Source organism: Tamandua tetradactyla, chromosome 21 (genome assembly GCF_023851605.1).
Source record: "Tamandua tetradactyla isolate mTamTet1 chromosome 21, mTamTet1.pri, whole genome shotgun sequence".
In the NCBI taxonomy this organism is placed as follows: Eukaryota; Metazoa; Chordata; class Mammalia; order Pilosa; family Myrmecophagidae; genus Tamandua; species Tamandua tetradactyla.
In genome coordinates this window covers 36,410,425-36,435,445 of record NC_135347.1, presented here as the reverse complement: position 1 = coordinate 36,435,445, position 25,021 = coordinate 36,410,425, and the positions used below count along the sequence as shown (strand labels likewise).

Here is a 25,021-nt window from a genome sequence, read left to right as displayed (position 1 = left end):
AAGAACTCCTTAGTAGAGAGACCATGTATCATCCAAACTTCTGCAAGTGAAATGGGACACTGTTAATAACTACAGCAGGATACCCTGCCTACACCAGGACTTGTGAGGTCAACTGAGTTCTGAAACAAACCTGGGCAGCTAGGATATGGGGCTCATCCACAGAGATGAATGAGAAAGTCCTCATCCGAGTCTTGAACCTAGCAACTGTTGCAGACATTTTAGTAGAGGGGGTTTCTTGAGCCCTAAATCCTGAGAACCTGCTTCAGAGTTCTACCATCACTTACTCAGAGCAGGATGCATTCTCAGGTTCCAGTTACCCCAAGTGCAAAGAGACCTGTAGAAACCTTGATTTCATGTTGAAAGAGGAAATACAATAGTGATATTTATCCATAGCCACTTCAGAATTCAGTCTCAAGAAACATAAGGAATTGATGTTCAGAGGCAGAGAAGGGAGTAAACAACTGGGCTTTACTGTATTTCCTACACTCATCTTAACATTTTTTCTAGATAACACCTTTTCTCCAAGTTTTCCACCTACCACCCAACAATTATTGTCCCAAGGATTTCCTTCTACTTTCTTCCTGGGAGAATACTGCAATATTCATGTAGGGCAAAGGAAGGAGGAACTGTGTATTTTCATTATGCAATCCATGCAAAGAAATCAATGTGTAAAGAAAGAGTGCTTTAAAAGAGCAACAGAGATAAATGGAAAATATGTATTCTTGGAGGTTTCATTTTTTTCTTTGAATTTAATAATGATTGTGGTACATCACTGTTTTTTGAAATAATTACAGTGATGTTATTGCATATTTATTTTCAGGTATCACTTCCAGTTTTTTAATAAGCTCCAAGTATAGTGTTCATTCCATTGTGTATCTCAACAAACAAGACTATACTCTTAATTCTATGGGTAAACTCCCCAATGTTGGAAACACCTTCTTAAAACATAAAGACGAAAGAAGAGGTACATGCAGAATAATCTGTATCTTTACAAAGTAACTTTTCTAGAAATTATTGTGAGGTAGATATAAATAGTCTGTACCTCTTCCAGTTACAGTTGCCAGTGCATGGAATGGAAGGAAAGCATAATTGGTATGCTGGACCCCAAGAGAAAAGCAGTATCTTAGGAAACACTGAAATAATTACTAAGTATGTATATAGAAGCGGCATGGTGATAGTTACAGGAGAAGGGAAAGAAAAAGAAAGGAAGAGAGAAGTCATTCTTAGATGATTATAAAATATATCTTATTTACCTGAGAGATTTAAGGTGTATTGGTTATGCTTTTTTAAAAAAACTGGTCTTAATTACCCTCGAGACTAAAATTCCATAAGAGGTAAATATGCTTTTAGATAGTTTTCTAAAATATGTATAATTTACTCAAGGAAAAAAGGACTGTGTCCTCTGGAGCCAATCTAACCTCACAGGTAAATACAAATTTAAGTAGATTCCTAGGAAGTATATTATGTATAGTGCCTGATGGAGTGGAATGCCTTTGAAGAAGCTGGGAAGGTCCGTCAGCTAAGTACATAATAAAAATGTATTGGAAAAAATACATCATTTTCTCAGTGGACTATAATTGGCTATGCATAGTAAAAAGTCTTATTTTCAAAAATGTATTCTGCATCCACAGAGTTTTAAATCTCAATAACTACGTTATTTTTAAAACTCAGAATGCTAAGCAATATTAGCAAGAGTGACAGAAGAACTGTGTGGTAGATGTCATTCTATAATTTACAACTCTCTTTGACATCTTTTTTCCCTTCTTTTAAAGCAGACTTCATCTAAAGCCATAGGTGAAAAGTTAAAGAAGATGGAGAGCAAAATTCAGCTCTCCTTACTGAACAGTTTGATTGATGCTTTCAGAAGTGTCAAAGTACATTTAACTTTAAAAGTCTATCCTCTTTTATTATCCAGGCAGAATTTTCTAGCATAAACAAAAAGAAAGAAAGAATTTGAAGTGTCTAGAGTACCACAGTTTATCTAGTTCTGTCCCCTTTACACCTTCATTTGATGGGCAATCCTCTCCATTCCACTGCTTTGAGGCATGGTCCACCTAACCCCTTACCATTCTCCCAGGCCATCCACTCCAGTTTTGGCTTTATTTGTCTTCTTCCATCACAACCTGTATGGACTTTATTGCACGTGTTCTTGCCTCCTTTCTGTATTATCTTATTTCTGTACAAACAGTTCCAGGTTATTGAGCGGGGAACGGTTTGATTTTGGCTACTATGAACTCCTGTTATGTAATATAATGCCAGCACAGACTTCATAGTCACTTGATGATTTCTTCATATATATCATGTTGATTGGTTATCATATTCTTCCTTAAGTCTCTTTTATTCCTTCTCCTTTCTCTGGAGCTTCCCATCCCAACTCCTTACATTCTCAACAGGTGACCATTTCTCTGTTTTCTTGACAGAACTCAGGCCGTATGTGCTTTCTCAAGAAACTCGTCCTCCTCACCCAGAACCTATCAGTGGAACGTAATCTTCAGCTCTTGTGTTCTTCCTTCCACCCACTTCTGTCTCTTCTGAGACATTGATTCTCCATTCTTCTGGCTCTTGAATCCCCATTCTTCACTGGTTCCTTCTAAATCAGTCCAAGTTCTCCATTACTAAAACAAACCTTAAGTTCTTGCCAACTCCCTAAATTCCTGTTCTCCTGCCCTTTGCCAATCAGAGTTAAACCATTCCACAGTCCATGCCAGCTGCCTCCCTTGACCAATTATTGGTTAAATATGAACCTTTTGCCATCCAGTTTCTGCTCTCACCACTCTAGGGAAACAAACTAATTGTGAACGTTAATGACTTTTTCCCTACGTTCTCATCTCCCATGTCCATTTGCTATATTTAATTCTACTGATAATGTTCCTCAAAATTCTCCGTGTCCATGGCAGGTACCCTTCTCATTCCCTTCTACTACTCTGAGGATTCCTTCTCAGCGACATGCCCTGTTCTTCATCCTCCTCTACCCTAAACAGAGGAATTTTCCATCAAACTGTCCTTGGCCCTCTTCCCATCCCTATCAATATCTTCTTCCTCATAATTACTTGAATATCTAAAAGGTAATTCTGAACATAAAGTCTCTGGCCATAACCCCCCTCTTTGAATTCCATGTTTATGCTTCCAGGGTCTCCTAGAATATCCTATCCAATGGCCTGCTGACAGTTCAAACTTGACATGCTCAAAACAAGTAGTTTTCTTCCCCTCTAAAATCCACCCTATTTAAACCTTCTGTTCCACATAACTCTGCAATCTTCCTGGGCACCCATAACTGATTATTATGTTGCTATTGCTAACAATAATGTTGATACTACTAATATTATATTTATAAAATTCTCACTGTCTCATGCATTGCTCTAAGCTTCACATATATTTATTCATTTAATCCTCATAATCCTGTGAGGTAAGAACTATTTTTAACTCCATTTTAAAGATGAGGAAATTGAGGAACAGGGGCTAAGTAACTTGTTCAACAACACACAGATCAGAATGCTCTGATTTTGGAGCCCCTACTCAAAATCTCTATGCCTTAAAAAAATCTTTAATTGTTGTGAGCATTCATAAGATATGTTGTCACTGAGAGTGACTGAAAAGGGGCTAATTTAAGGGATGGGGGATTTGAAATTGGGTGGTGGTTATAGGAATGGAAAGGAGGGTGACTGATGAATTGCTGGCTTTTTGAGAACAGGGACTGAACTCAAACTCTGCATCACCCTGTAATACATTGGTAATAGTCTCAGAAATCAGTGATTGGAAATGGAAATAAAGGACACAGGAGCAGAAAGTTTGTTTTTCTACTATACTGAAGATGGTAAATTCTGGCTATTAATGGGAGGTATAGGTATCAGAGAGGAGATTTAAAAATACTGGAAGGATGAATATTAGTTCAAGACTATTTTTCTTTTACTATATATGTGCTGGTTTGAAAGTATTGAGTACCCTAGAAAACCCATGTTACTAATACTGTGGGATGCAAACTGATTGGATTATTTCCATGGAGATGTGACACACCCAATTGTAGGTATGACCTTTAATTAGGAGATGTGACTCCACCCATTCAAGGTGGGTTTTGATTAGTTCATGGAGTCCTTTAAAAGAGGATACATTTTGGAGAAAGCTCAGAGTCAACAGAGATGCTTGGAGAAAACTTGCTTCAGAGCCAAAAAAGACAGACATTTGGAGATGCTTGGAGTGCCAATAGAGGGAGCAGATGCCTAGACACGGACGTTTGGAGATGCAGAGCCCAGCAGACATCACCATGTGCCTTCCCATAAGGTGCTAAGCAAGCCAGAACCCAGAGTGGTGTCCTGGAGGAGCCAAGTGAAGGCCCACAGACACTTCGAGAGGAAACCACTGGCATCAGAAGCTGGAAGCAATGGAGCCAGGAACAAGGATCAGCAGAGGCCAGCCACATGCCTTCCCAGACTGGCCTTTCTTGAGTCAAGGTATCTTTCTCTGGATGCCTTAGTTTGGACATTTTTATGGCCTTAGAACTATAAACTTGTAACTTAATTCCCTTTTTAAAAGCCATTTCATTTCTGATATATTGCATTCTGGCAGCATTTGACAAACCAAAAGAATATAATAGCATAAATTATAGGCTTCTGATGTCTGAATTGTTATTTTCTCATTCATGCATGTATTCTTCTATGTATTGAATATTTAATCAAATGCTATTTGTGTAGCACTATGCATGCTATATATGATAATTCCCAGTTCCAGTCATTAGAATTTGTAATGTATGCTATATTTCTGGAGACAAGACAAATTAAAGTTAAATAAGAAATGAATCAAATGAATAAAATATTTATGCCACAAGGCAGTATGGCATAATGGTGTAAAGTATTTGGAATTTAGATAAAACTGGGTTCTAACTTCAGCCTTACTTTGTGACTTTGAACAAGTCACTAGCTAGTGGAATCTTATTTGTTCCTCTGTAAAATGTAGGTGATAGAACTTATCTAACAGAGTTGTCATGAGGAGGAAATGAGATAATACATGTGAACTGCTCAGCACACTTGGCACATAATTTGTTGGTAATAAATGGAAGGGGAAAGAAAGAAATGTCAACTGAGAAGAACAAAGACATTGCTATATATGTCACAAAGGAGAGCTCACAATTGGCTAAAGAGGAAATTGCAGGAGGTGGGGGTTGAAGGGTGGTTGGGTCTTAAAGAATGAACAAGACTTGGATAATCAGAAAGGGCATTTCCCACAGATAGAAAGGTAGAACATATTACCAGCATCTAAGAGGATGCTAGAAAGTAGAATATTCCAATGACAAAATCTATAGAATTTTAATGACTGATTAGACAGAGAACTACCAAAGAAAATTTTGACTCCATTATTAAAATAATTGTGCTACTAGCAGGAATCCAATAGTCCTTAAAAGAAGAGCAAGTTCAGATTAAAATATTCTGAGCTTGAAGATGAGACAACTTTCAATGCCTATGAGGTTGGAAATAGACAACTGACTTGATTGAAAAGGTATGTCGAACTAGAAATTTTAACTTCTTGAGAGGAAAAGTTAGGTCTCCTTTCTTTTTGTGTTTCTCATATCACCTTCTATAGTGCTTTGCACATTCCAATTTTGTGATAGCTGTTGCAGAGATGAATGAACGAATGGAGCTGAAGATTTTAAAGTATCTTCACTGAGGTGGTAAAACTAGTTCTCTAAGGAAGAATACAATTGGAAGTTATCCAAACATTGGAGACAACAGAAGAAAAGTGCTAGAGCAAAGAAAAAGAAAACAAAAGAAACAGAACAAATAACCCTGAGTGCTCAGAGAGATGGCAGAGTATCTCACACAGCGGTTAAGAGGCTACTGAGATAAATGCATCAGAAAGGTAAAGGATAACCAAGAGAGGTTACTGATGTCTTCAGGGAACAAATTTAGTAAATTATTACGAAGTCAGAGAAGAAAGAAGATAAAAAGGGGCGGGGGAGTAAATGGAAGCAACAGATGTAGAGTTTGTCTGAGATTGATGGTGAATGAAGGAAAAGAAAACTCATTACACTCTTTTCTAAAAATGTGTCAGTGTATGAAGCACAGAATAGCCATAAAGTGTATGCCTGCATGAATATGCGAATTAATGAACTGAATAGATCATTCAGATTGAAAATTAGAAAAGCACCATATCTTGATTTCTTTTTGTAATCAGAAGATTTCCACCTTTATTTCTGTGCTGTGGGTTTGTATATAGATGCAAAAATACTTGCAGGTGACAAAGTTGGACAAGCCTTGTGAAATAGAATCTGATCTCTTTCTAACACCTTTTTCCTCTACCTATTTTGGAAAAGGACCCAGACAGTAAGTTACATCACTAAGACCGAGACTCTGGACAGGGGAATACATATAAAGAAAGTTAATTTTATATCAACTATTTTTAAAGTAAGTTACAACCCTCCATGTGGCTCACATCTGGATAGTTTATTTTATTGAAGCTAATTGTTTTACATGTTTGGAAAGTGCCATGATTTTATCACCATGGAGAAAAGTCTGCACAATGTCCTAACATAAAAAGCAAAACGTGAGTTATGGAAACAGGAAAAAATACCTGAAATCAATAACTGTCTGTTTACTTTTCTTCATAAATTAAAAGCAGATATCAAGAAAATATTTTAGCTATGGAGTCACCTTTTTAAAAAAATGCTACTAAAATTCTTGCTGAGTGGAGAAACCCATTTTTGATACAAACTTACAATATATTTTCAAGGTGAATCCTTAATTCCTCAAAACCTGACCTTATAATGAAGGCACTGATGCAAGCAAATAGTTGGGGAAGAAAACCACAAAGATATAAAAAGACATAGATATATGATCATCTAGGGACAAATTTTGATGGAATAATCACCAGATCTCAGCAGACAAAGCATATCTATCAAACGTGCCTACCATAAGCTTTGATTCCATTAATTCCCTAAGAAAAGACATTGGGTAGAGTTCTGGATACCAGGTGTGTAAACACTAAGAGATTCTGATATTACGACATCTTTCCCATGGAAACCTGAACACAATCCCACCAGATGCAGAGGCAAGTTTCCTCTGGGGGTCCTACCTACCCTTTACTACTGTTATCATTATTTATACATTTAATGTAGGAGAAACTGAAGGCCAAAAAAGAACATGCCTGCACTGAATTTCAAGTGACAACTAATACAGCGCATTAAAATTGTAATACTATACACATGGCAGTTATATATAAATATTTACATTAAAAGAGGTTTTAACATCCCTAAGATATCCTAAGTCTAAAGCACTTAAAAAGCACATTTGCAGCACAACCTAAATTATATTAATTGGTTTTAAGGAGGCTTCAGATTAGTGATAGGCTTTGCCTTTTTCTGATTATAAAATAGAAACATAGATGAATGCTTTTTTAGGCAGCCTAATATCAGTCCTCAGGTAGACTACCACATACCCAGTGTAACTTAAATTACATTAACTATCAAGTCAAGTTATCTTCATATTCATGTTTTATGTAAATTTTGTTTTTCCAAAAGTTTTTAGTTCTCTAAATAAATATAACTAATGCAAAAATGACTTTTTATACTTTCTTTGAATTTACTATCTCAGAACTTGTTCAAAGACAAAAAGGATTAAGAAAATAAAAAAAGACAGAGCTTGAATACTTAGCAGCCATTTGGGTTTGGTTTTGTTTGTTAGTACAGAAAGTAATCCAATTACGTTCTTTGCTCAATTACTTACAAATAACTTACCTGAAAAAAAAAATCAAGTGAATATGTCAGTTGTAGAAGTTTATTTTTCCATGTGTTATCTAGAGATAAGCCAGCCTGCAGTATTAGATTTCCACTGACATAATTGTGCATGAATTCTGATCTGATTTTGTATTACATGGTGCAAAAGGTGACAGATTTTCTCTAATATACCCCATTAGAAAGGAAAGAAATTGCCAAAGTAGGAAATTTGAGGACCTTGATTCAGAAATTATGCCACTTGGAGGTCAGCTCAATGGGAGAAAAGAACTTGTTTGACTGCCCAGGCACTGAAGGCTGTGACAAGCAAACCTAATACCTTGAGAGTTACTCTGTTAGATAATCAATAAAATCTTACACTATCAGACTGCAACAGCTGTATATTAGTTTTTCATATTGCCTTATATGTCTCGAAGATACTCACGTGTGGAATCACAAAGAGGATACAGACACAATCCTCATTCCCTAATCATTGCTGATCAGAATATTCAGCTAAGATACCAGAACCAAGAAATAGCACTTATGTGCATAACATACCAGATATTGATTTTAACATCCATATAATGCTACCTCACTTTACAGAGAAACATTAGCTCCAGGGATATCAGAAAATAATCTTGACTTAGCTACTTACAGTTCCTACAAGAAAAATTTTGGACATATCAAGGATCTTTTAAATCCTATGAGAAATGCCTTTGAATACTAGTAAGATACCAGATCTGAACTGTTGGCAATTTCAAGTTACATTTTCTAAAAAAGAAGAAACTATTATGTTTTAATAAGGAACTATTCTGTAACCTCCTTTCCTCACTTGATATAAATTTTTTTACCTCAGAGGAGGTAAAAACCTGACTTCCAAAACCCGGCCCATCATTGGCATTTTGTTGTCCTTCATCAGAGGACGACAATGGACACCCACCAAGATTCAAACAGGAATCTTTAGAGGGTTCTTTGCAACTCTCTCCTACCCACAATTAGCCGCAAGGGAGATCTTAGCTAGAGACAGAAGATGAACTTTTTGGACTGAATCCTAATCTATGGACAGGCAAAAGAAGAAAGAATTAGGTAGCCCTTTCATATTTAAGGGGAGAAGTAGAGAATGTCAGCCCAGTCCTTTGTCACTTCACATCTTGTAAATGAAGAACAAAAAATAAATTTAAAATACATAGGATGAAAAAAACAGATCTACTTGGCAATTTGACAGTACCATGTGTGTTCAGTTTTTGAGCTAACCTAATCCAACACTATATGCTGAGAAACCCTTGAGAAAGTGAGCATCTTCTGGTAGGCAATAGGCGCCAAACTCCTTAATGCTATAGGATACCTATTAGAGGCTTTCGGTTTTTGGAAATTGTTGCACATTGTATTTTCCAAAGAGAGTCACATCTTCCACCTTGAATATTCTTATGTGGTATGACCTTGGCACTTGTTATCAAGAGATGGAATCTAATTACTTTCTCCATGAATCTGGGCTGGCTTTAATGTCTTGCTTGGCTAATGGAATATGGCAAAAATGACATTCTGGTACTTCCAAGGCTAAGTCATAAGAAGCCTTGCAGCATTCACTTGGTCCTCTTGGATACTTCCTTTCAGAGCTCAGTTTTCATGTTATGGGAATCCCAAGACATTTGGAGGGGCCAGGTGTAGGTATCCCAGCTAACAGCGGCATCAACTGCCAGCCACGTGGGTGACCCATTGTGAATATCCAGCTTTGTTGAGCCTTTAGATGACTGCAGCCTCGGTCTGACTACAGTCACTTGAGAGAGTCCAAGCAAGCACTGCTAGGGTGAGCCCAGCCAACCCAGTGGATAATGAAAGAATAACAAATTATTTCTGGTCCATAAGTTTTAGGCATTTGTGATACAGAAAATGGTGGACTCTGGAGGCAGATAGACTAGAGTTTGAAGGTTGGCTCTTTTACTTCCTTTGTGACTTTTAGTGAGTTGCTTTGTCTCAGAAGTTTCATTCTTTTCATCTATAAAACACTAGACAATAGTGGCTGCTTCTCAACTGATCCAAGTTCTTTCAGCATCATGTTTTCCTAATGACTCGTAGATCAAAGCCAGGCTATACATGATTACTATATACCTTTCGAGCTGAACCAAACTGAGGCATTGGAAATACTTTGCTCCCTTTTACATTTGTACTTCTTGTTTCCACACTGGACCAGTGCTTACCCATTGTTCAAAGGGCACAGTGAATGGACTGGTTGCCACCATTTTTCCAAATGCTGCCAAGACCCGGTGCTCAGAGGAATTCAGGAAAAAGAGGGCTAGGCAGACTATGAGACACTTTGTTTGTACCAAGCAAAAAAGGCTTTGGCTATACAAAATTGCACTCCAAGTAGCCCAAAAGCTGGGTAGGTCAAACAGCTTTGCTACAACATGTCTGGGAAGGAAAATTGATGAGAGGATTTGTTTTCTGATTTCAATGTCTCCAAGAGTAGAAAAGTTACCTAATTCCTAGTCTTGGTTTTTTCTCTATTAGACATGCTATCTCATTTCTACTCTCAACTACTTCCCCATTTTAGTCACATTATCTGGTTTCTAGTCACTTCCTCACTAGCCAAGTTAATCTTCCTGACATTGAAGCATAGGAATGATACTTGATATGCCAATATACAGGGTTATTGTGAATATTAAATAAAGCGAGGAAATAAGTAATGTGTTACACAAATATAAGCTTATCTCAGCAGGACATCTCAGGCATCCAGAGCTGTAATTTTTCTGTTTTCACTATAGGTTTTTTTCCAATAATCTTAATACTCTTATTAAAATCTCTCAGATTTCTTTCTTTCTGTTCCCCCTATTATGGTTTAGAGATACCATTACTTCTTGCCAAGGATACTGTAATATATCCCATCATGTTTCCCTACTTCAAGTTTCATTTCTTTCTTATTCCATCCTCTGCCATGTGGCCAAAGTTCTCTTCTTAAAGCACAGATTTCATCATTACAATTCCCTATTTTAAAACTGGTACTGATTCTTCGTTGCTTGGAGAATATAATTCAAACTCCTTAGATGATGAGAAAAGCCCTCATAATCTTAAATTTCCCTTTCCAGTGTCACCTCCATCCATTCATCTCCCATACTTTATGCTCCTACAATACTAAACACTCCTTGATTTTTGCATACCACACTTCCCGGTACATTCTCATCCTTCCTTCAAGACCCAAGCTAAATATCCACTTTTGTGAACATTCAGTGATGCCGCTGTGAAGTTAGTCATTCTCTTTTCTAAAAAAACTTTTCATAACTTTATTATAACATTTTTCATAATGATTGATTTTACATAACTGAGCCCCCCCACCCCCAGCCAGTGACCCCTGACAGCCTCACATTGTGATTTATTTTAGTGTTCAGTGGCTTGCTCCTCAATATATGTTTACGGAATGAATGTTTATAGAATGAGTATCATCTTTCAATGAGAGATACACAATTACAAGACAGTTCAGCTTATGTCTGGAGATTGGGCTTCAAGGAAGAGGGGTAGGTCTGTGAATCTAGGAAGAAAAAAACTACCTTTCTTTCTGAAATTGATTACTTTTGTGAAAAATCCACTTTATGTCAAATTAAAACATTAAGGCATTGATTAAATCAGAGTGGTATGGCATGGGTTGCTGTATCAGCTTAGACTAACTTACATTACAGTGACAAAGACCTCAATATCATGGAGGCTTGTAAAAATAAAGGTTTATTTCCTGTTCACACGACATGTCCATCCTAAACTGGCTCCACATTATCTTTATTCTGGGATCCAAGAGGAAGGGGTGGCTCCTGTGTAGTTAGCACCAGCCTTGTTGCAGATGGAAGACAGAGAAGGCAGAACCAAGGGTGGGTCCTGAAGCTTCACCTTAGAGGTGGGATGTGTCAGGGAAGTGAGTCACCTGGTCAAGCTGGATGTCAATAGGGCAGGGAAATATATTTTTACTAGATGCAATCTACCAGAAATGCTATTCAAAGTCAACAGACAGGTGCCACTGTCACTACCAGGCTCCTCATTACTACCATGTTAAAACTTCTAGAACAGTTTCCTGATTATAGGAATCTAAGAAAACACATTGCCAACATGGTTATAGTTGTACATCCTTCTTTTCTTTGCAACAAGCTTAGGTTGGAAAATGCAAAAAAAAAATATATATATATATATATATATACACACACACACACAAATAAATAACTGAAGTTTGCTTATCAGTTGTGTTTTACATTAATAAGGGAGTATAATGGTACACAAATAGCAGTACTTCTTGTGCAGAAAAATTCTAGCCAGTGAAAGCATGGAACCAATAAAATTGTAGTACCTCATGCAAGGCTACTCTGAAAATCTGTTAGATATTGAGGATCTTTTTCTTTGTATAGAAAGTCTTGATTTTAAAAGACCGACTTTACCTGGATTTTCATTTGTTCCAAGGAGGGGGGAAGGGGAAGGATGTGTATTGAAACATTTTTTGAAGTTCTGAGGTTAACATGTCATCAAGATAAAGAACCCACATGCCACTGGAAATATTTTGGTGAAGCCACACATTCCTTAAAGCTGTGTCCCTGCCAAATGCTGCCCACCACTACGGAGTTTCTGACATTTCTTTAATATTTCCCTTTGCATGTACCCTAATGAACACCGATACCTCTAGTCAACTCCTGTTGGCAAGTTTATGCAATCAAGGAAAAACTAATTCGTGTACTTCTTTTAGGATCTGCACAGTCAATGTCTTTAAAATGGTGAAGAATTTCCTTGCCAAACAAATTTTCAGGCGGAATAAAAATCTTGGCACCCTAGGCTCAGATGGAGCATCTGTGATGCTTGGCAACACATCTGGGTCTGCTGCTTTGGTGAAGAAACATGTTCCTCATCTCAGCATGCAGTGGTGTCAGCCGGTGTCAACGACTCTGCCAGTGATCCTGAAAAAATTGTGTCTATTTCTACCAACGTTGTCAACCTCACGAGAGTCAGGGGCTGACACGTTGCTATTTCAAGAGTTTTGTCAAGAAATGAGAGTAGAATAGGAAGTTCATTGCTACAATACAGACGTTAACTAGCTTTCCAGAGGACCTGTCTTGAAGCATTTGACTGAACTTTACATGAAACTTTTGCTTTTTCTGAGGTAAAGAAAGTTCGATAACAGAATAATCCAACAGTAAAGAGCTCATCCGTCGTCTGCTCGACTTGGCGTATATTCTTGCCAAATCATTTAGGCACACCTTTAACTTCAATTCTTTTAACTCAATGCCTCTCTGGAAGGGCACATCATAGTCAGATGGCTATCTAAACATTCCAAGACTGGAGCAGTGCTTCCGCAGACAGGAGCAAACAGTGACAAAGATCAACAATTTGTTTATAGGTAGAATGCCACAGATGCCGGAAACCCTAGATACTTCTTTTGAAAATTAATGCTGCCTCCAGTGACCTTAATGTGGAATGAGGAATGTTTCTTTTTTCATAATGGAGCGTCAATGTGGCAGACTTTTCCAAAGATGACCTCACTGACACAGTATGAATTCAAGTTAAAATATTTTGGAGAATTCTAAGAATCCTCATTATGCTTAAACCCTCATCTAATAAAGCCACGGGGGCTCCCCTTTTGCTTGTTATTATGTTCCTTTGCTAGTTCATTGTTTTCTGCTTTTATTGCCTTGAAACTGAAAAGCCATAGTTAACCGAATGTTAAAGATAACAAGCCCATGGCTAGATTAAAAAGAAAAATCACTCCGCTATTTCAGTATCAAGCCCAACATTGGCCTTGTTGAAGCTTACTTTTGAGCTGAAGCTTACTTTTGAGCTGCATTACACTTTCAGTTTTATTTGTGAAATTTACACTGATTCCAAGTGCTTAAAGAAATAGACAATGTCAAAAGGAAGGTGATCAGGGCAGCAGAGGTATAAGACTTTAAAAAGCTGTATCATAGTCTCTAAATAATTCAGTTTTCATTGCAAACAAATGGCATGAAAAACTTGTGTATGTTTACATGTTTTCTTTTGGAGAGGATGGCTACAACTTTCTGCACATTCTTAAAGGGTCTGTGACCCAAATAAGGTTAGCATCCACTGCCCTGGAGCTTTGTAGGGTTGAAACATTTTGAGGAATGGAATTCCTTAAAACTCTTCCATTGAAAAATGAAGTTAACCATGCCTTGCGGCTCCACTGACCAATTAATAATACAAGCTCCTAAAAAGGCAACTACACAACTGCTCTAGAGAAAAACAATAACCCTTTTCCATTTTTTGGACAAATTCTTCTGAAATAAAAATTAAGGCATCTTTGATTAAATATTTGCTTTGTTAGGTACTGATTTTTAGCTTCCACATTGAATGAAGAACTGTGTAGGTAAAATTGCATGGATGAATAAGACGGAGCCAATAAGGAAAAAGAAAGAGCTCAAATCTAGTGTTTTAATTATGTAGTGTGTTTTGGAGATGTAAAGAAAATGTAGTTGGAAGGCATCTTTTTTTGGTTTACTATTGATGTTGTCACAAATTCTGGTGGTTTTAAACAACACAAATTCATGACCTTACTGTTCTGTAGTTCAGAAGTCTGAAGTGGATCTCACCAGGCTCAAATCAAGGTGAGGGCAGGACTCCTTCCTGAGGCTCCAGAGGAGAGGGGTTTCCTAGCCCCGTCTGGTTTCTAGAAGCTGCCCCAACTTTTTTGTTCATGGTCCCTTATTCCACTTTCAAAGTCAGCCACGTGAGGCCGAACCCCCCTCACAGGACATCACTCTGAACCCTGCTTCGACTTGCCTCTTCCGTACTTAAGGCCCTTGTGATTACACTGGGCTCACCTGAATAATTCAGGATACTCTCCCTATTTTAAAGTCAGCTGATTAGCAAACTTAATTCCATCTACAACCCTAATTGCTCTTTTCCATGCACCATAACATATTCACTGGTTCCTGGAATTAGGATATGGATAGCTTTAGGGGCTGTTACTCTGCCTAATACACACACCCTTAACTGGTACGGTGGGAAATGGCTAGATGTGCAGGAGATCAGTGAGGAAGCAAACGATAAGGGTATGTTACCTTATTGTGCTATCCAAATACCTTCAAGATTAAGCCTGAAGGGTGCGCAGGTGGTTCAGTGGTAGAATGCTCACCTGCCATGCAGAAGACTCGGGTTCAATTACGTGCATATGCACCCCCCAAAACAAAATCAAGCCTGAGTAATTGCCAGCTGTACTTTGATTTGTTTCCTGCAAAATATTATCTTAAGGAAGGGTAAGGGCGCTAAACTTGGAGTCAGAACACCTCTGTGTTATCCATGGTTCTGCCACTTAGTTTCTGTCACCCTTGAGAAATTCATGTGTTTGGCTGAATTGGAGGTTTCCCATTTTAAAATGAGGGGGTTGCATGGAATTATTTCTTGGGTATCTCTAAGTTCTAATGTTGCTATGATTCTAAGTACAGAGTTTTTCTATTGACTCCAGGTCAATGGCCTACCAGCTCGGTGGAGCTAAGCACCAACAGAACCACAGAGGAATGGATCCTTCACCCTTTTTGCTACCTTTATTATTGCCTCTTCGACCCACAAGGAGATGACAGTAGAAAGAAATAGTGCCAGTAGGCCCTCTTCCTGCCCAACCACCCCTCATCCCATATTAGAGTTAAATAATAAGCAAGTGGCATCTATTGTATGATGATCGTAAATAAACTTCAGTTTTCCATAATCTTTGAAAGCATACATCTAGGCAAGCAGACTTTCCTAATGTCTTTACTGCAGGATAGCTGCGTCACACAAGGATACACACAAGGAGCATAACAGTTGTTCCAGTTTTGCTTTATTACCCAAGTGGGCCTAGATGGGTCTGGTAGGCAGAATCCTAAGATCGTGCCAAGAATCCCACCCTCTGGTGGGTGCATCCTCTACAATCCCCTCCCCTTCGTGTATGTTTGGAAATTTATGAATAGCACAGGACAGTCACACCTGTGATTAGATTATGTTACATGGCACAGGTGACTTTAAGAGAGGGTGATTATCTCTTACCGGGATCCCTTTAAAGGTACTTGGCTCTTCCTAAAGAAAGAGCTTTGAAGTGTAAGAGACAGTGACTCACCAGAAGAGAGATTCTCCATTAATGGATTTAAATATGGAGAGAGATGTGAAAAGGACACAAAAGGGGCTGTTAGGAGCTGAAAGCCAGCAAGGAGATAAGGACTTCACTCCTGCAGAACTGAATTATGCTAACAGCCTGACCAAGCTTGGAAGCAGATTCTGCCGCAGGGTCTCCAGATGAAAACTCCACCTGAACAACATCTGAAATCCACCCGAAAGACATCTCACCTCTTGCATGTGAGACCCTGAGCAGAGAACCCAGTTGAGCCGTGCCTGGACCTCTGACTGACTGAACTGAGAGCTGATAAGTGGGTGTTGATTTAAGCCTCTAAGTGTGTGATAATTTGCCATGCAGCAATAGAAAACTAATAAACTAATGCAATGGTATTCCAGTTAAATGTGATTTTAAATTTTTCAAAAGAATTTCTTGTCTCCTCTCGCCCTGCCCTTCTCCAGAGCCTTGATTTGTTTCCCCACCATGCAGTTGTTTCATTGAACAGAACTGGAAAATCTATTTTGTGCGATTAAAATCTTGTCTTGTATCACATGGAATTATCTTTTTTTTTTTTTTTTACCCCCCTCACGGTCGACTTGAGATGCAGAGGCGTATGCATGTTGGGTATATTATATACATGTTTAGAGTTTGAGAATCAAACCAGAAAACACAGATTTCAAGAATTAAAGCAAACAATCTGTGTATTTTCAAGTTACTCAGATATGTTTCATTCAATAGCTTCTAGTCATCTTGAAACACTGTAACATCAACATAACGGTGGAAGAAAAAGTAGAAGCAGTGTAAGCATAAATGCCTCAACATTTTAATATCTTTTATCAATAAACATTACTAGAAATGCTGTGCATCTGAATCCATGCTTTTCCTGGGGAAAACCTGCATTCTATCTTCTGCTTCCTGTATTGCAGCTGGATCTTATTACAAGGGTAGGGACCCCTGTGGGAGGCATGCCTAAACTTTTTAGCTACAAAACAAAAGCTGATCTTCATTAATTAGATGTCTAGATTATGCAGATGAGCACTGTATTATTGTATATAGCACGGTGAAAACCACGATTACAGGGCTTGTTGATAGCTCCATGTGGGTAATTTAGCGAAGCCTTACTTGCTAAGAGATTCTATTAACCACATAGGCAGAATTTGGTGTCTGGTCAGAAAATAAGATCAAACTGACTCTGTGGTTGATGGTTGAGAGAATGTTCTACATCAAAGGGAATTGAGAAAGCAGTATAATGTCTTTCTAACATTGAATTCAGGAGAAATGTTATCTCCAGCACAGCTTAACATGTGTTACTACACAATGCAGATAAGTGAAAATATTAACAAGTCAGTGATTCATAACTAAGACTCATCACTTAAAAGCCATATTATTTGCCTTTGTGAGAACCACAGAATTGGATTAAGAGAGAAGCCAACTAATTTTAGACTTCAGCAAATGTGCACAATGGAAAGAAAAAAAGGATAAGTCCAAGGATCACAAACCCTCACCTGAATAGCGATTAGCAGTTCAAATAAAAAGGAAGAACTCAAGAATAAAAGATATTTAAAAGCCATAATCTGGAAAAACTTCAAAATATGGGGATCCAGTAAAAACTCAACAATGACTTAGCTTTTACCAACTTAAACCAAAGTCTTCCCAGGTGCTAAAACCAGCACCAGTGAAACGCTGCTACAAAACTATTGTTTTAACTGATTATAATAGTTATCTGCTTCAACTGCTTATACCTGTGTCTTTGCCACTTGTTCAATTATGCCGAGGGAAAACACTCCAAGCTCAATGAAATAAACAACTTCAGTTTATACCTACATGGGCCTTGTCAAGTAGCTAGTGACTTGCCCTTTCATTGTGAGTGACTAATATCAATTCTGGCTCTAAAGAAAGACACTTTTCATAATCGCCCAACAATCTGCTAAGTGAAAACATGTGAATAGGCTTAAGCAAAGCCTGCCAGGGGTCTCTGCTGAATGGAAAACAGGTGCTCTCATTCTGTGCCACGTAATACCCCATTTACCCCCAAGTCCAAAGGTTATAGGACTAATAGCTGCCTTGTGGTAATCAGGGAAAGCCAAGACACTAGCCTTGGCAAAACATCTGGGACGTATTTTACATACTTGCAACATATGCTTCAGGTTCAATTAAAGTGAGGCTTTGGCACATTTATTAATCTTTTTTACTTTTATCCTATAAGAGGACCCACTGACCTGACCCCACTATTATACCATATGAGAAAACAGAGAAATAATGAGAGCTGGAGGTCAGTACCTGCTCACATGGCAAAAAACGCATTTGTTTTCTCATGAAATTCCATTACGCATGACTTTATACACAAACTTTACATAGAGGAACCAATGAATTTTTTTTTAAGTAGGAAATTACCCTTTTCCCACTCAGACACACTGATAGCCAAGACTTACAACATTTACCGCTGTGAGAGTCAGTCACGAGATGGAAGCTGGTAAATGGAAACTTGCCGGATCCTTTCATATTTCCATTTCTTATAATAAAAACTTTACATTTCAAGTCATCCACTCTAAGATCCTTTCCTCTACTATGTCAGCGCTTGAAAGTCTATTGTAAATTACCACATTTGCCATTTTCCTTTTTGCTCAGATATGATCTTTATGCAATCAATTGCATTAGGAATAAAAAAAAATCCATCCTTGCATATCACTCATATAAACGGTGGGATTTATGAAAATCAGCCCACAATCCTTTCATATGGAAAATACACTGTAAGAATCCTGGACAGAAGAATACAGTTTAGTTTAAACAGTAATTTAAGCACTCACTTTCAATCAACTTTGGTAACTAGATCTGAAAATGTGTTAGAACCAGGGTGTCAATTTCAGACAACCAAACACTAGATTACAATAGATGCCACTTGGGATTTGGTGTTGCTTCTGTCCTGGCATGTTCCACTTGACATTTATGTTTTGGTGAGCTGGTTAACAAGGTGTGTCTATTTGTTTCCCATTTCTGACATCCTCTCGATTAAAGAAATGACCAAATGAATGGGGAGATGAGTAGCATAGCATATCAAGAAACTGGTAGAAAAAATAAAAAAGGAAGATTGACTTCAAGCAGGACCACTGAAGTGCTAGACTTCACTAAGGGTTTCCATTTATTAACATTTCCGGGGAAACGCCTGCTGCTGGGATGGATCTTTATGGTGGCTTTAATAATAAAGCAGCAACAAGCAAGGGAAAATGGCCATAAATGGATGGCAGCTCAGTGTTTATCAGCAGAGAAATGATGATTCAGAGCTGGCATGTTGAGTTAAAATACAAGCTCTCTACAGCTCTACAACTGACCTTAACAATAAATCATGTCGTTTATTGCCAGAAGTGTATGCCCATATTATTTAGCATTAAAAAACAAACACATACGTATTTTCACAAGATGGAGATTTTGTTAGTTTATGTTTGATGATGTCACTAATGACTAAATGATGTACAGAAGAAAAATTCACATAAAAGCGCTCTCAATTTGAAAATGTTCGAAATACCTTAGAAGGGAGAAAGTGTGTCTCTGTGCACGTGTCTGTGTTTCCATTTTCCTTCAAGCATTGAATATTAGGCAGGAAAAAAATCATTTGGGAGATTAACTAATCACTGTGATTTTTTTTCTGACATTTCTAGTGCTTGCTTCTAGCACACAAATTCTTACACTGTGGATATAACTGTACATCTCTCCTGGAATCAAAGGCCAAGGGCATAAATTAAGATATACTGTTTTTCTCCTTTCTTCAAAAAATTTCCTTGCTTTACTACAACAGAAGTCAGACAGATCCCAGAGAAGGGCAAAATCGGGTTTTATACACCAAACAATGTGGAAATAGCTCATGATAGTCTCTCTCCCCCCTCTCAATCCCACCCTAGGACTTTCATATTTTATGTCTAGAAATGCCCAAAGATGATGATACGCCAGCATCCCTCTTCTCCTTGCCACAGAAAGCTGTCCTTCCCCTCCTAGCTGCCGCGGCGATGGGGCAAGGTCATTCTAATTTCCTCCCTCTGGTTGTCCCCTCTCCCCAGGGGACCACCATTCCAAGCAGTCCCAGAAACTGGCTGTTATTTACTGCACTAACCATCCCCAGGCCAACCAACAATTGAAATACGAGCCTCTCTGAACAGGCTTTCCTGACTAAGGAGCCAGGGCCCATTTCAAATGTGGGCAATGGCAGTGAACACTGTGGGGTTATTTAAATGTCCTCTGGACCACTCCACACTCATGTATTCTTTGCTGAGCAAGTCTTTGAAAATTACAGACGACAATATCGACGTCCAAATCATCATGCAGGCGGCAATTGACCTATTTATTTATTTATTTATTTATTTATTTACTTTCTCCTTCCCCCAAAGTGTAGCCCGATTTGTAATACTCAAGATAGGACAAATTTTTGCCCTTCAAAAACAGTTGTCACTGCCGTTATCTTCACGAAAGCTATCAAGTTCCAGACAAGCTGAATTATTATTTTTTGTTCCTGGCAGAAAAATATTTGACCCAGCTCTGGACAAAAACGAAGAGGATTTATAGCCCTCTCTCCCTCTTTGCAACATTCAGTGGCATTGTGAGGATGATAAACAACACTGTCAAATTTTCTGGACTCAAAACACTTCAACTCCTTTTTTTTTTTTTTTTAACTGTCTGTGAAAACAGTGTCATGTCTACATTTTCCCATCCCCAGGTACCCAAGTGCTGGGAAAGATAATTACCTTGTCATCTTTGTCATCTTCTTCTTCCTCGTCCTCTAGCATGTCCTCCACTACCTGCAGACAGAAACCAAAAGTCGTCGTGATCTTAAAGGAGAAAATTTTGTTCTGTCATTTCAAACCTTTGGAAACGAAAACTTCATTAGTATTTGAAACAGAAGCACTGAGACAGAATATGCGATCTAGAAATAGGGCTTAGGAAAATTCTATGCCTTTAATTGATCAAAACCAGGAAACTGGATTCCAATCAGGAATACTCTAAATGTGTAAAATGCTCTGTGACAACTTAAAGAATTTGAAATATGCATAAGGTAAACTAACATTATTTGGGGGCGGGGGGTTCTTGAAACCAGGAAATTTCCTTTCTATATATTCTGCTGTTTATGTTAATCAGGCCCTTTAAATTTAGAGCTAGATAACAAAGCATTAAAAACGGCTCTGCTATTTCTAATTTACTTTTCACCAAACTCCAAGATACAAATCTGTCTGTCAATCGATTCATGCTGGTGGTCTGTGGCATAAAACCAACATTATCTTTGTTGGCTCAAATTACAATTCTTGTGGGTAAAGTCAACTCGTGACTGTCATCTCTGTATCACTTTCTGATTTTGTGGATTATTTGCAATTCCAAATTTAAATTCTCTGTGATTTTACTTAAGAATTATATTATGAGCATGGCTTGCCTCGATCAATATGTAACTGCTGGCATTAAAAATGGAACTTATCCATTTCTGATGTTTCTTTGTGATCTCATACACCTACACACACACGCGCGCGCATGCATGCGTGCATGCACACATGCACACATACTCCCTGGAAACCAAAATTTGAGAAACTTTTGGGATGGATTATGATTCATATAAATGCCAATTTAGGATTGTACTTATGCCATTTAATATATATATATATATATATATATATATATATATATTTTTTTTTTTTTTAAATGGGCAGGCACCAGGAAACGAACCCAGGTCTGTGGCATGGCAGGTGAGAACTGTGCCACTGAGCCACTGTCGCACCGCCCATTTAGTATACTTTTTATTCTTGTAATTTTTTTTATCCAGTATGAATCCCTATCTCAAGATAGAAACAACAGAATCATGGTTTTCAAATATCAATATTTATCAAACCTTTCTCCCAAAGCCTGTGATATTAGAACAAAAAGACACCAATCCTTCTTTCATGCGGCTTTATGATAGGCAGAAAGATGCTATGAATGAAAACGTCAATAAATAAGACTTTATTATTCAAATAGTTATGTAAATTGAAATAACATGTCAGGGCTCTGGGTTATTCCTAATAGTTATTCTCAAATATTCTAAAGGTATTTACCGATTTTAAACACAATCTTCTAGTCTCAAAAAGCAAATGTAACTAAAAGCAACTGATATCCTGGGAGGTTGTTCCTAACTTAAAATCATACTTTAAATCTTCTACTAATTGTAAGAATTTCAAAGCACCATAGTAGCACAAAGTGTTGTATCCAATATCTGGTAGGAGCTTATACTTAAGACATATAAAACAATTCAGCCTCAGCAAGAAAGGACTCTTGACATTGTCTCTAACAATATTCAAAATTCAATAAGCATTTATTATAAACTCCCTGTCCAAGGCACATAGTACTAAATCCATAGGAATACAAGGATGAAGAGCACACAGATACTTAATCTATTCACATATCAGCCCTCAAGAGGCTTACAATCCAATAGAATTTAAATGGGGTCTATCAGATAACCTTTCATGTTGACTTTTAATTTCCTCAAATTTGACATATGCACATCACAAATATACAGCAAACAATGACAATGTATAATTGAGGTGATACATGTCAAGCTATTTCAAACCTGGCAATTTGTTATGGAGGTCTAAAAAGGAAAAGCTGCCACAATATTCCAGTACATTGTGTTGTATCAAAAGAATTCACCTCACCCTCACAAACTTTTTTATGATTGGTTTCTGCCTAAATTAATTAATGTTTTGGTTTGCTAAGATTATCCATTCAGTGTCACAGATCAAATGTTTCAAGGAAAGTTAAATGAATACTATTCTTTTGCACCTGTAAATAAACCCATAATGAACACCTTTTTTGGCTAAGTGCCCATCATTGATCCCACAGAACTAAACTAGTTCCCCTGGAAAGACATATCTAATATATGATGCAGATTAATAAAAGCAAGTATTCAAAATGCTTTCAAATATTGGCCTGGAGCTATAAAACATGAACGTTTAACCTTTATTTTAGGATTTTTGGGAATCTCCACCATTTTCAAATTAGTTCTCAAAAAGTCAAAATCTTATTGAATATAAATAAAATACACCAACAGCTTAATTTATGTGTTTGACAAATCAGCAGCGGATCTAATGCACAGGGGTGACTTACGGATGGTTTACAGAACTGGGCTTTTTGTTTGCAAAACCTGAATTGTTCTACCCTGCCCCAGTGGGTAACTGGCTGTGAACAATTGTTCTGCAGAGGTACAGCCAGAAGTACCCAGTACAATCACTTGCCTTTAGGCTTGACAGAAAAGTGCTGTGTTAGCCAGAGGCCTTTGTGCTGGGTTTCAGTGCTCCTGAGGGTACCCCTCTTCCAGTGCCTTCTTAGCGTTTCATCCTAAATATCTACAAGTGAGGATTTATAATAGTTTCCTACTGATGCCTTTAAGCAGCGTCAAACGTGGCCTGCTCTTACATTTTGCTCAGGTGATGTTTAAGGAGTCTTGGAAAATGGAGATGATGACAGCACCCATCCCCCCATTCTGTTTAAGAATCCAATGAAATCATGTATAGAAAGTGCTTAGCACAGTTTTTCTATCCAAGTAAGCTCTCAAAAATGTTGGATGATATTAAAAACACAAATAACATCAACTTACTAACTATAAACATTAATTTTTGGAAATTCAACGAAATTTTTTTTCCTGGGCAAATGATTCAGTGCTCTTTTTCATACAAAACCATACAAAATTAATTATGAATAACTGACACTATGACATATATATATAGGGACAAATATATAGGGACATAGGGACTGGTATGCATAAGGTGAAAATTTCAAAAATGGTGCTATCATGACTAATCTTCAGGCTTTAGTGGCCCAGTGAAATGGATGGTTTGGAGAGAAAGAATGTTCCAGAAACTGAGCTGTGCTTTAAAGCATATGCCCTGGCCAAATGCAGTGAATATATAGAAACTGCAAACCGAGCTTTTTTAAAAAAAAAGCTGCACATATCAATGAAGTGCATTTAATGACTGCACAAAATTGCAACTTTCCCCAGAAAACTCAAATAACACCTGCTATTTACAAAGAGAACACTGGAGTTTAACACTTAACTAAGGAAAACACATTTTAAAAACGAATCCTAGGCTCAAATTCTAGCTCTTTCCTCTTCAAATAAAACCAAATAAGCACTACATAGTTTGTTTTCATGTATACAGAATCTAATTGCCCAAACATTTGCCAGCAATAATTTAATAACAATACATATGTAGGATTTCTTTGAGGACACACACACACACACACACACACACACACACACGAATGAAAAGAGTGACGAAAAATGTATATGTTAGAAAGATGCATTTACAAAGTTGGTTTCTTTTTTCTGAGGAGGAATACCTCAGATCGAGTTTAGAATTCTCTTTCCAAATTATGCTTTCTGATACCTTGCTTGAAAGCAAGTAGTATTAATCAAACAAAGGAAGGGCACTAGGGAAATCAGAAAGATGTAATGCAAGCAGTTAAAAGTGACATGACCTTCTGTAATGTCGCTCGTCACAGACTTATATGCCACACACTGGAGGAAGGTCTTGAAAGAAACTGATTCTTGGTACTATTCCTTGAATGTAATACTAAAAAGATGACATTTTAAAAAACACACATAGACAGCCCCAAATGCAGCATGCCAGTTACATTACAGCCAAAGAATAAGTAGATAACATTATTTTAAACAGTATAATGTTTCTTCTTTCCTATTCAATGTTTGTTGAATCATTTGTCATTAACATACAAAGTAAAGCATGTGGCTGTACATTTTAAAAGTCCATTTTCAAAAGGTAACAAAATTAAACCTATAAAATCTATATATCTTATGTGGTTGTATAGGAGCTCTTTTAATATTAAAGACTTAATTAATTGCAACCTAGTACAATTAAATGCTTTATGACAATATGTTCAGAATTATTCTGACAGATAAAGATATAAGGAAGAGAAACAGAAGGGTACAGGATAAGAAAGGCTAGACAGTGAAAGAAAGAAGAAAAATGCATTCAGGAAAACTTCATTATTAAAATCATCACGACAGCAAAACAAATCAATTGCTTCTTAATACCAATTTAGGGTAAAAGGTACATGAATAGTTCTTAAAACATTTGCCGTATGATTTTCCCAGGAATAAAGCCCTCCACTTATTTATATTCTTTTAAAAAAAAGTGACTGAAGGAATCTTCGTTATTCTAACCTTGTACTATAAGTATTGAGTTTTGCAAAGCCAAAACCCTCACATTTCAAAGCTGACCCAAACCATTCAG

The 25,021-nt window shown here is 37.5% G+C and overlaps 1 protein-coding gene across 1 annotated transcript in view; it reads right to left on the bottom strand.

The window, feature by feature from the left end:
- MCTP1 (multiple C2 and transmembrane domain containing 1) overlaps positions 1-25,021 on the bottom strand; it is a 599,962-nt gene that overhangs the window by 50,012 nt on the left and 524,929 nt on the right. The window contains exon 13 of the mRNA XM_077138660.1: positions 20,498-20,551. Within this exon, the coding sequence (XP_076994775.1) occupies positions 20,498-20,551 (54 nt within the window). The remainder of the gene's footprint in view (positions 1-20,497; positions 20,552-25,021) is intronic.